This window comes from Carica papaya, chromosome 7 (assembly GCF_054855325.1).
Source record: "Carica papaya isolate Zhongbai chromosome 7, ASM5485532v1, whole genome shotgun sequence".
NCBI classification, from domain to species: Eukaryota; Viridiplantae; Streptophyta; class Magnoliopsida; order Brassicales; family Caricaceae; genus Carica; species Carica papaya.
In genome coordinates this window covers 3,733,825-3,746,800 of record NC_142315.1, presented here as the reverse complement: position 1 = coordinate 3,746,800, position 12,976 = coordinate 3,733,825, and the positions used below count along the sequence as shown (strand labels likewise).

The 12,976-nt window shown below is 36.0% G+C and overlaps 1 protein-coding gene and 1 pseudogene across 1 annotated transcript; one reads left to right on the top strand and one right to left on the bottom strand.

Annotated features, from left to right (window-relative positions):
• The first annotated feature begins 414 nt into the window (after positions 1-414).
• LOC110817911 (pentatricopeptide repeat-containing protein At3g26782, mitochondrial pseudogene) lies at positions 415-3,686 on the top strand (annotated as a pseudogene).
• A 154-nt stretch (positions 3,687-3,840) lies between these two features.
• On the bottom strand, positions 3,841-11,010 carry NSL1 (MAC/Perforin domain-containing protein). Its single transcript, XM_022046631.2, has 7 exons — positions 10,561-11,010; positions 9,609-9,847; positions 8,702-8,894; positions 6,050-6,130; positions 5,753-5,936; positions 5,398-5,564; positions 3,841-4,657 (listed from the first exon to the last, which is right to left on the bottom strand). Exons 1-7 carry the CDS (start codon positions 10,828-10,830, stop codon positions 3,968-3,970), a joined length of 1,824 nt encoding a protein of 607 aa, XP_021902323.2. The 5' UTR covers positions 10,831-11,010; the 3' UTR covers positions 3,841-3,967.
• Between the last annotated feature and the right edge of the window lie 1,966 nt (positions 11,011-12,976).

The window sequence follows — 12,976 nt, the reverse complement described above, 5'->3', positions numbered from 1 at the left end:
AATATATTTCAATAAACTAAATTTGTGCAACTTAATTTATTATTTGTTAAAATATCAAATTGAATAAAATTTAAAATCATTTAAAAAAAATGTTTTTTTTAATCATACGCCATAAATTGATATCGTAAAAATTATTATTTAAATATGTATTTATTTCTAAAAAGTATCTATTTAAATTAAAGGGTATTAGATTTTTTTATAAAAAAAAATATTGGCATGATTCATCAAAATCTAATTCTTTTTAGAGTTCAATATTTTTATTAAATGAACTGAACTTTGTATTTTATTTTTAAGATTACCAATTCAACATTTTATTTTCAAATCGAGACGATTCCCATCCTATAATTTATGCATCTTATAAAAAATCTTTGGTAAATCTTTTACTGTTAATTTTAATGTGAAATTCAAAGATTTATAATATAAATGTTATCAGTAGCGTTTATACATGAATATGTATCAGCCTTAAAAGAATCATCTTTTTTACGTGTAAATATGTATATTTATCTCAAAATTCAGATTCACTGTCGGTAGGAAGTCATATATGAAATTCAGATAGTTTGCAGCAAAACACAGAAAAGGAAAGAAATTAATCTTTAAAGCCGGCGGAAACGGACACAGAGGGTCTTCTTCTGAGCTCAAAGCTGGTAAATGCTCAAATGGATCATGTTTTGGCGCCTCAACTCCCTGCAAAAATCTCTTCACCAAGCCTTCTCTCCCTCAACCCATTTCCTCTTCTCTTCTAAATGTATCCCAACTTCTAACGAGTACCCACAACTCATCTCCCAGTTGAGCTTAAACCAAGACTGTCTTTTGGCGCCAACCGAAATACCATACTTCAAGCTTCTGTCCCACTGCATTGCTTCAAAATCTCCAAGTTCAGGCAAAGAAATTCACTCCCATATTATAAAATTTGGATTATCAAATCATTCAAAGTTCCGAAACCATTTGATCAATTTGTATGCAAAGTGTCGAATTTTCGGGTATGCCCGGAAACTGGTTGATGAAAGTCCTGAACCGGATTTGGTTTCTTGGTCTGCGTTGATATCTGGGTATGCCCAGAATGGACTTGGTCAAGAAGCAATTTTGGCTTTTCATGAGATGCATGTATTGGGTGCTAAGTGTAATGAGTTCACTTTTCCCAGTGTGCTCAAAGCTTGTACTCTTACCAAGGATTTGAAATTGGGAGTACAGCTTCATGGGATAGTGATGGTTACAGGGTTTGAATCCGATGATTTCGTTGCAAATGCTTTGGTTGTTATGTATGCAAAGTGCGGGGAGTTTGGTAATTCAAGGAAACTGTTTGATTCAATTCCGGAACCAAATGTTGTATCTTGGAACGCCTTGTTTTCTTGTTATGTGCAGGGTGATATGTGTGAAGAGGCAGTTGAGTTGTTTCAGGAAATGGTTTCAAGTGGAGTAAGACCTAATGAGTATAGTCTGTCTAGCATGGTAAATGCTTGCACAGGCATGGGGGATAGCGGACAAGGAAGGAAAATTCATGGGTATTTGATTAAGCTGGGGTATGATTCGGATGCCTTCTCATTGAACGCCCTCGTTGATATGCATGCAAAAATAGGAGAGCTTGAAGATGCTGTTGCTATTTTTGAGGAGAATGCACATCCTGATATTGTTTCTTGGAATGCTGTTATTGCTGGTTGTGTTCTAAATGAATTTCATGATTGTGCTTTGGAATTTTTTGGGAAAATGAAAAGGTCGGGGATATATCCAAATATGTTTACTTTGTCAAGTTCTCTGAAAGCTTGTGCTGGAATTGGACTCAAGGAATTAGGTAGACAGTTGCACTCAGATGTAATAAAGATGAATGTGGAGTCAGATTCTTTTGTGGTTGTTGGACTAATAGATACTTATGCCAAGTGTGATATGATGAAAGATGCAAGAATGGTTTTTGATCTGATGCCAGAGAAAGACATGATTGCATGGAATGCCATGATCTCTGGACATTCACTAAATGGAGAAGACATGGAAGCCGTGTCGCTCTTTAGTCTGATGTACGATGAGGGAATAGGATTTAATCAGACAACTTTATCAACAGTCCTGAAATCTATAGCTAGTTTGCAGGCTAGCAACCCTTGTGAACAAATTCATGGACTGTCCGTAAAATCAGGGTTTCCATCGGACAATTATGTTGTAAACAGTCTTATTGATGCTTATGGAAAAACTGGCCAGATAGAAGATGCATCAAAACTATTCAAAGAGTGTGCTATTGCAGATTTGGTGGCCTTCACATCTATGATCACTGCCTATGCTCAATATGGACAAGGTGAAGAAGCTCTAAAGCTCTATTTGGAAATGCAACATAGAGATATAAAGCCAGATCCATTTGTTTGCAGTTCTCTCCTAAATGCATGTGCAAATTTGTCAGCATATGAACAAGGGAAACAAGTTCATGTTCACATTTTGAAGTTTGGATTCATGTCAGATATCTTTGCTGGGAATTCTCTTGTTAACATGTATGCAAAATGTGGAAGCATAGATGATGCTAATCGTGCCTTCTTTGAGATACCCGAGAGAGGAATAGTCTCATGGTCTGCGATGATTGGAGGACTAGCTCAACATGGGCATGGGAAAGAAGCGCTCCAGTTATTCAATCAGATGCTTGACAATAGGATTTCTCCAAACCACATAACTCTAGTTAGCGTCCTTTGTGCTTGCAATCATGCAGGCTTGATAACTGAAGCGCAAGAGTATTTTAAATCAATGAGAGCCTTATTTGGAATAGAGCCTGTGCAGGAGCATTATGCTTGCATGATTGATCTCCTTGGCAGAGCTGGGCGATTACAGGAAGCGATGGAGCTAGTCAATAACATGCCATTTCAAGCTAATGCCTCAGTCTGGGGGGCACTTCTTGGCGCTGCAAGAATCCATAAAAACGTCGAGCTTGGCCAACTAGCTGCTGAGATGCTTTTTGCTCTGGAACCAGAAAAATCTGGTACTCATGTCCTTCTAGCCAATATTTATGCATCAGCTGGCATGTGGGACAGTGTAGCAACGATGAGAAGGCTCATGAAAGACAGCAAAGTAAAGAAAGAGCCTGGAATGAGTTGGATTGAGATCAAAGACAAGGTGTACACTTTCATTGTAGGAGACAGAAGTCATGCTAGAAGCAAGGAAATCTATGCAAAGCTTGATGAACTCAGTGACCTCTTGAACAAAGCTGGTTATGTTCCAATGGTAGAGACAGATCTTCATGATGTGGAACAAAGAGAAAAAGAGCACCTTCTTTACCACCACAGTGAGAAACTTGCTGTGGCTTTTGGGTTGATTGCAACTCCCCCAGGAGCTCCTATCAGAGTGAAAAAGAATCTCAGAATCTGTGTGGACTGCCATACAGCATTCAAGTTCATTTGTAAAATTACCTCCAGGGAAATTATCGTGAGAGACATCAACAGATTCCACCATTTTAGAGATGGGTGTTGTTCCTGTGGAGATTATTGGTGATATTAAGTAGAGCTGAAGTTAGTGTAGGTGCTGTACTAACTGTATACACACTTTGACCGATCAGTTATAAACCTGCTAAAGCCTCAAGATCAACTTATCGTGAACATCTACATTTTTTTCCAATTCAGACATTTTTTTTAAAAAGTTTTGTAATCATATTTGATGTATTGATTTAAATCTGCTCTGGCAATAAAAGAAGTTTTACCGTTGTAAGTGCATTCATATGATGTGAAAATTATTCCCTTAATTTATTATACTCCCACTTTGTTTCTCTAATGAGTGATTGAACACTTGAACAAAAGGCTCAACTTAAAGCTAAGAATAGATACAGAAAAGGGTAAAAAAACACCAAAGAAAAGAAGAGAGATGAAGGACCCAATAGAAAATAATGAGTTGCCACACCAGGCTGCTTCTAAACAAATAACATCAATTGAAGGTATAAGTAATATACACGAACGCATTTACAACTCATTATCAATCAATATATCTGTTCCCTAAGAGATTTTTCTTATATCAACATCATGGAATCCTCTGACATCATAGTTAACAATGAATACTTGCCTCTGATCGAGATTTTGCCACCCTCTACACAGAGCTTGGCTCCGGTAACCACCCAGTACCCGGGAGAGTCTTCGGGACCCCTAGCTTTTTCCTTTGTCTCCACAAAGGTTGACATTTTTGGTGCCTTTGGTGGTGGACCTCCTGGATAAATTGCAGAATTTATATCTACTTTTTCCTGCTTCTCTGAAGGTGGCAGAATCAAACCAGTACTGAACTTCGTACTCAACGCTGAGAACACACCTGACTTTCTTGACGATGTTGAAGGGCCATCCCATTCTGATTTACGAATCTTGGCAGATGCCACGGTTGAGAACCCGAGCCTCAGGAACAAAACTTTTCTCATCCCAACACCCTTCACCTCTAACCAGGCCTTTGTCACGATAGAAGCAGGATCATCAATACAGGCTCCAGTATACTCTACAGGGGCAGTACACACATGAGAGAATATGCTCCACTTCACAGGTTCATAGAAGCCTCGTTCAGCAGGCTCATCAATTGGCTCATAGCTGTGATCATCCGAGAGCTGGAGACTCTGAGGAAGACTGGACAGATGTTGAAGATGGATTGCCAGATGGTCACTCTTCTTGCCTTCCAAGTATAAACGGACTCCAGTCACTGGTCGATTTTCAGAGTCAACCTGCAATCAGATGATTTAGAAACCAGGAAAGATAAAAAAAATTTAAACAATAAGATAACTAATGTCATGGTTGAACGGAAAGAATACACATTTTATTTAAGATTTCTTAAGTGAGAGGCACAGTAAAAACAATAAGCCTGAGTAACATCCTGTAAGATGTATATTACCCAACCATTAAGGTTTCATTAGTCGAAATCCAAAAACTAAACTAAACTAAACCCCTAGTATTTCTTTGTACAAATATTAGGAGATCTGATTGACAATTTTGACTGACATGTAAATATCTTTGTATACGAATTGCATCCCCTTGATGTTTCTAATATATTATATTTTTTCTTTCCAAAAAAAAGAGTACAAATGTATAGCGGCCACCATTAAACATGCTAGATCCAGAATTTTACACCTCGCTTTATCTGCCAAGGGAAAGAATATATGCAACTAGGGATTCCTATTGACATATGTAAATTATTCATATTACCCAAAAGAAAACAGAAAAAAAAAAAAAGTTATTTTTCCATCTCTTTTGATATGGACGAACCATGGTACTCAAAATCCATACAGCTCGAATACATAAAACTAAGGTTCCGGCCACTGAGATGTCTCCGTGAATACCTTCACACCATTTGTTGAAAAAGAATGATGTTTCCTCTTAAAACTAAGAAATAAAAAGAATAATCACAAAGCATTTTTTAAACTGACAACTATTTGCGTGAGAAGGCTTATGGTCAATGAGGAATTACCAGTGTGGTATTGACATATAGCTTTGGACCCATAAAAGAAAACTGGAGGGAGGGAGACACTTGTTTTCTGTGCCTAAGGCCAAGAGGAAGATCACCATAAACTGGAGCCCATTGCCGAGGTAACTGAAATTCTAGAAATTGATGCAGTTCCTCTATTGGTGGTTTATCTGCAATAACATTCAGCCCAATAGATAATTAAAGAAATGATGTTTTCTGGTAAAATCAGCAAGACTAGTTGCCTCGCCATTTTATGTGATAATGCAAGTGAGATGAGTTAATACCAGTAGTTGAGTGTTTAGATGGGGAAAGTCACTTATAAAGAACTCATTAACAGCACAAGAAGCCATATACTCACATCTAATATACAAGTTTACTGCATGGGTTAGAAATCCACTGCCTTGGATGCCAGCCAAGAGTGAAGTTATAGGCACAAAAGACATTGATATAACATTAGGTGATTGGGAGATAGTTGAGAGCCACTGCTTATGGCTTTGACCTCTATCAATTCCTCCTCTCCGGATGCAAATTCTCACAATTTCCTGAAAAGAAATACACAGAACATTCAAAATCTAGATCTACAAAGTAGCCTGCTTCCACTGGGTTCAGTTAAGGTATCATCCATTATAATTATAGCATATAACAAAGATGTTACCTCAGCCTTTGAATGGGTGATGACAGATGACCTAACCGAGTTAGCAAATGCTCCATAATCCCAGGGCATAGAATGCTCTTCCTGTAAGGGGAAAAGGTGATTAAACAAAACAGAACAAGATTTCAGCATGGATTCACATCATTGCCTTTTCTGTGAGCTTTTAGACAAAAGAGGATAAGAATACTTGAATATGTTTGATATCAAATTTTGAAGAATGTATTATATGTAATTAAATTAAGAGAATTAGGTCAAAAGGTATTGTTGCAAAAAATGCTTTATATAATTAATTGTTTACTTCCTTTTCTGCTTTAAAAAACCTGTATAAATAGGGTCATGATATCCGATAAAATACATACTCAACTATTCTTAATGTAGTATCAAAATTCTAGGAAAAATCTCTCTTTTTTGCAGACTCTAATCAGCATTCATTACCAAAATAAGATGAACCCTGAAGGGGCTAGTCTTTATTGTCGGCCACTACAGTCCCAGCCACTGGCAACCACAAGATCGATCATTAACCATTAAGATAAGCCTTCATTGCCAGCTCCAGCCCTCCAACCGCACGGTCAGAATCTGTCCAGCTCAGCCACACACCACCTTGACAGCCACTGCTTCAGCCTCCAGTCCAACCATAAGTAGCCTTCACAAGTCGCGCGCTTCTACTCATCAGCACGCTCCAGCCACACATTGGCCCTTTTACATGCAGCGAACAGCCGCGTAGCCACTACAAGCTGCATCCATCCCCTGCGCAGAGGCCACAGCACAGCCGGCTCTTCCGGCACTCAACCCTTTGTCGCAAACAACTTGGAAATTCTGTTTCAGCCCAGTAATCCCTAATTTTTTGCTCTATTTAATCGGCCATACTTGCCTCATAATAGTCAGGTCATCTTAGAGATTTTCATCTCAAGTTACTGGTGCAAACCCGCCATAGCTAATCCATGACAACCAATTGGAGAATCCCAACCAGCCTATCGCCTAGCAGGAAGAACTACTTGAATTGGTTACAACTAATGCATATCATTCTCGAAGGAAAATATGAAATCAGCCACATTTTGAGCACTGGACTAAAACTGGAAGACCCAATATTTGATGCATAGGATGAAGAGGACTTGATGATGACGACTTAACTTTGGAATTCAATGGCCTCAAAGATAAGACAGTTATGTTCCTACTAAATGCGAAAAAGATTTGCAATGTAGTTAGAGAAACTTATTCTAAAGTTAAAGATGTTGCCCATATATACGACCTAATGATCAAAAGATGGTCTACAAAAAAGGGAAACACGTCAGCCACTGAGTGTCTTAACCTCCTAAAAAATTGGTGGCAGAAATTAGACCAGTACTACTACCTTACTATGAATTACAGAAATGCAGCCCACTTGAAGCAATATATGGAAACATATCGTGCCTACAAATTCATGGCTGGCCTCATGTTAGAGTTTGATCAAATCATAGTCCAAATCTTGGAAAAAAAGACTCACCATCACTAAATGAGATAGTCTCTACTGTAACTGCAGAGGAAGACAAGAGGTGGGTCACTAGAACCCCGTCCCAGTGAGAGATAGCTCAGCCCTATTTTCAAAAAGGTCCAAGCCATATCAACAGGTGAAAGAACCAAGTCATACTAAAACCTCAAGTTCTTGTAGAGAAACCAGAGACAATCTTTGGTGTATGTTTTGTAAGAAGCCCAAAAACACTTGGGAAAAGTTTTAGAAACTTTATGGAAAGGTCAATACATCAAGTAAGGAATGATGATACAAGAATATCCACAAAACTCTATAAACAAGCTCATGTGGTCAACTAGTAGGAGAAGAAAAAACCCACTGATCTTAATGAATTCAAGACTGAAACTGAACAACTAAAAGGTAGACTTGAGGATCTTGAAAAACCCAAAGGTAATAGCTTGGTGATACACTCAGGTACATTTTCTTCCTCACATGGTTTAAATGTCTTGGATAGACCTTTTGAAAGGTTATGAATAACAGAGTCAAAAGACTTTGACCATCTGACCAACTCTTCAGAATATTTAATTAAGGATTTACATTTCGATGTATGTGGATTTGTTAAACATAAGCATATATCATTTCCCAATAGCAATAAAAGAAGTACAATTTATTTTAATTGATTCATCATGACATTTGAGGATCATCCTCTATTTCCACATTCCTGAAACTCGGTAGTTTGCATCATTTATTGATGATTGCACTACAATCATATGACTTTCTTATTTAAATCCAAATCTAATATCCTAATTTTGCAATAATCAAAACCCAATTTGGAACCCCTATTGATCCTTTTTTCACCAAAGAGAGATTATTCATGAATCTTCACGCCTCCATACTCCACAATAAAACTGAGCAGCAAAATGCAAAAATAGCAATCTTTTTGCTACCACCTTTATTCTAGACTCACGTTCCAAGAGAATACTAGGGCAAAGTAGTCATTACCACTGTCTATATTATTAACCAAATGTCCTCAAGTGTCCTAGATTCTAAAAGTTCACTGGAAACACTCTCAAAATTCTACTTAAAAGTCAGTGTTACAAACCATTGAGTCCCTCGAATATTTTAGGAGTGTCGCCTTTGTTCATATTCATTCCAATTAAAGAAAATTACAATTGACCTTAATACTAGTAATGAATTTATGGTTTTACCTTCACTTCCTCACGGCTCAAAGGGAGACTTTCATCTATATCTTCAGAAAATCTATCATCAGCAAATTTCTTTAACATTGTTTGTATATCAGTGGGCTGAAGGTTTGAATTTTGTAACTGCTTTATGTGAACTATATCTTTACCTCCCATCTTTACCCCAACAACAACATGAGTACCATATTTTTCAATAAACCTGGAAAATCATCATATAGTTAAATATTAGAATTGTGCAAACAATGCTGAAAGTACCCAAGTAAACAGATAATAAGCAAAATTCTTCAACAGAAAAAGAGGTGCAGTAAGAAACCATCAATGTAAAACAGCTAATTAAATTAAAACTCTAACAATGAACCATAAATAATAAATGTAAGCAAATCTGCAAATACTCATTTAGACATACTACTCTAGAACCTAACTATGTCCATGGTATGAAGTGTGAGTCTCACAGTCCTATATCCGGTACTTAGCTCTTTCAATGATGTGGATATGCAATTCATGGGATAGTTGATAATGCGAGAATGCAACCTTTTGTCTGATTTTCTTCATTACATCAAAACAGATTCAAATAACATGAGAGGATGACTTCTTCAAACAATCCCCATGTTAGATGTGTTAGAAGCTAACTAGGGTGCCCGGTATCATTTTCTTTCTTATGCTTCAACTTAAAATGTATGACTTTTTCTACTCAGTTTATTTTAGTGCCTTGTTCCTAGAACCTGCTTGGAGCATGTTTCTGGCTCCACAAAAGCTGGCGTGTATGTTCACTATGGACAAGACTACACGAGTATATCCACAAGCAGACAGAATATTTACTGCCCAGTAGGACTTAAAAAAGAACATTGTGCATCTTTAGATGACAAATATGCTATAACATTCAATTGTTGAACTTTTGGTTTAAGAAACTCACTCAGCAAGAGCAGCAGGGTCCCAGGAAGATGGCACGTCTCGTTTCACTTGCTCAGACAGCATTATCTGTGACCTTGCCAATTCGACATTATATAGACTGATGCACCATCCATCAAAAGCAAGACTTTTCACACTAACTGCATCCTTCTGCCAACAGCCTTTGAAGTCGAACATGGTATTAAATAGACCAGAAGGAATTTTACCAGATAAAGACACTTCCTGATTGAACTTCTCTGACATCTGGATTAAATATTGTTTGCAACATAGTGTAAGTCTGAGAAAGTAACATGTGCGCTAAAACTTTAAATCTGAAAATCCCATCACAAGATTCTCCCTAACATCATAGAAATTCCGTTAAAAATGCCACCACAAACTCTCCCTTCCCACCTTTTCCCTCATCCTCCCCACACCCCCCCCCCCCCCCCCCCCCCCCCCCCCCGGGCAAAAAAAAAGAAAAAGACAGCATCACTATGTCATACTTAACTACTTTTCTAAGGGATTATTTGTGGTGACTTGAACCCAGGGCTCTGTTTATAACCACGTTAAATGTAAATATTAATTATATTTAAGAAAATTCACAGGAATCATGTATGATCTTCTGGATAGCACAGTTGGAAACCTTTTCTAAAAGCAGTAGCAAGGAGGCGCACCCAAAAGGGAAACAAAAAGGGAAAAGAAAGAAAAGCAAAGACTCGTCTCAAAAAAGTATTATACTTTACCTTCTTGACGCATAACCTTCTCTAATTAATCTTATGAAACCAAATTTAGAAAAAAGAAAAAAAAAACCCAGAATTTTTACTTTATATATACGTATAGGATCAATTTCCAACTGCTTCACACAACCCATCATTAAACCCATAAAAGGAAACCAAACAGAGATTTACATAGCCAAAATATATGCCAAAAAGGAAATAAAAAAGGAACTGGGTTAATACATAAATATCAACAAATACCTGGTGAAAAGATAGAACGTCAGAGCGAAACCTAGTGCGCTCGCCTTTATCGCACTTGATCGAACTGGATACATTTTTTACCATGACTCCGCCAGGGAAAACCAGGTCACGAGTTCCGGTCTGGTCCAGCTCGATCAGCCTAGAGCCGGACGGACCAGGCTTGCAGGACGACAAACGGAGATCCTTACATATATCATACCCGAACCCGATCGCCGAAATCGCCTTCTCGGCGGCGGACTTCGGGTCCAGCCTGTAAATGTTTGCAGCCATGGATTATTTCGATCGTATTCTCCGCAAAGAACCTCGACTAGTATGAAAGATGAGGGTTTGAGATTTTGGGGTTTGGTTAGGACTCTGCGTGAATGTGAATGAAGATCACGAGCAAGAAGAAGAAGATGAAGAAGACGACGACTCAGACTCATCGATGCGGTCTTCGGTCCAAGTAAGAGTTCGTGAATTTTCTTTTAATTTTTTTTTTTTAATGAGAAGGAAGAAAGCGACGTTGATTTTTTGACTTTCAGACAAATTAACGGCGAGACAAAGGTACCCTGAAAGGCGGCTGGCGGCTGTCTGAATCTAAGCCGATGCCACGTGGCAAGGAGCCATGAATAACACTGTTGCCGTTTGGAGAGGCGTTAAAGTTCCGTGATGCTTTACCAAGGAGATACGTCAAGATGATGATTTATTTTTTAGAGGGAATAAATTGTTTTTTAAATTCTTAAGTAATTATTATACTACTTTGACAAAATTTTATTTATTAAATTTAAAAATAATTAATCTAAAGAAAGAGTCTATTAATCCAAATTAATTCGTTTTATTTGTTTAATAAATTATTTAGTAATATTTAAGGATTTTTCTTTATAAAAAAATAAAAATAATATATTAAATGGGAAAAAAATATGTAAATGTCACTCAAGTCAACTATATTCATTCAACTTGAAGAATATTGCCGAATATTCTTTTAAAAAGGGTTAAACTCACCGTTTTGACGGTGTCATATTTACTATATAATAAAAATAAATATAAAAAATTTTATTATAATTTTTGTCCTAAGTTTATAAACCATGTCATTTCGGAATTTTTCATATAATGTAAAAATTTAAACAGAATATGACCACACACAAAAATTATGTTACAAATATTTTATTCGTATATCGTTTAAAAGTTACGATAACAATTAATTTTAATGAATTTAATAACAACAATTTATTGGTTTGTTTAAAGTATGTAAATAATAATAATAGACATTACGAGAGAGGTAATTATAAAAATTATTTTTTGAAATTTTCTAATTCAACAATAATTATAAATATTAAATATTTGAAGTTATTTTTGCATCATTAAAAAAAATAGTTAAAGAGTTTGTGTTACTTTTATATAAAATTACGTTTTTGAACTAGCTAATTTATTAATTTAGAGATTCAAACTTCAAGAAAAGATAGATAATATTTTAGATCAAATTTCTATATAACTTATAGTTATTTGAATAAATTGGTAGTTTATAAAAAAAAAAAAAAACAGTTGTCACATTAGGATTAAATTCAGATAAAATTTAGATTTGATCTAAATATAATCATTAATGAAATAAAAGATTGTTGTCTCATGTATAACCAAGATGACAAGTTAAATGGGATCGATGACCAAGTACTATATGTATTACTCGTTAATTTAAAAGAATCAAAACCATTAGTTGTTAATCTAAGTTTTATGTTATGAAAAATCGAAGAAGATTCTCATTCTCGAGATTCAAAAGTCTTTCATGCTTTACTATCTGCAGGATGTCTTAGACAGCATGAACAATCTTTACAACTTTGGTATCAAGTAAAAATAGCCAAAACCTTAGCAGGTCATTTCTTTGTCTACTCGTTAGTTACATTATTACTGTAACGACTCCAAAATGTCCAAAGAAATAAATTATAACTTAAATGCGAAAGTAAAATAAATAGTTAAAGTTTATATTTCTTACACATAAACTTAAAGTCCCAAATAGTGTTACGAGAATTAACAATTTGAAGGAAATACAAAAAAATAAGGAAATAACTGGAAAATAAATAAAACTGGTATCCTATTCGTAACTCTCTTGTAGATCGAATTTTGGATCCTGCTCCTCTTGATCTAAAATAGTTAAATAAGAAACGAGCTACACTATTCCAGTAAGAATATCACACTACTCACTGACACAGAAATTAAGATTTGTAGAAAATCAAAACAATTAATAGAACACTTAATTAAACAAATACATTTCTTAATAATAAAATCATTTACCATCCACTTACTATAGCGAGATTTATAAAAGCAATCTATAGAGACAACAACATAACACTTATCATGATTCCATATGCAATTGGTAACAGACACATATTATAAATCCATATCCAATAATTCAAACAACAACCTTTTCTTTTATCGGCCTACT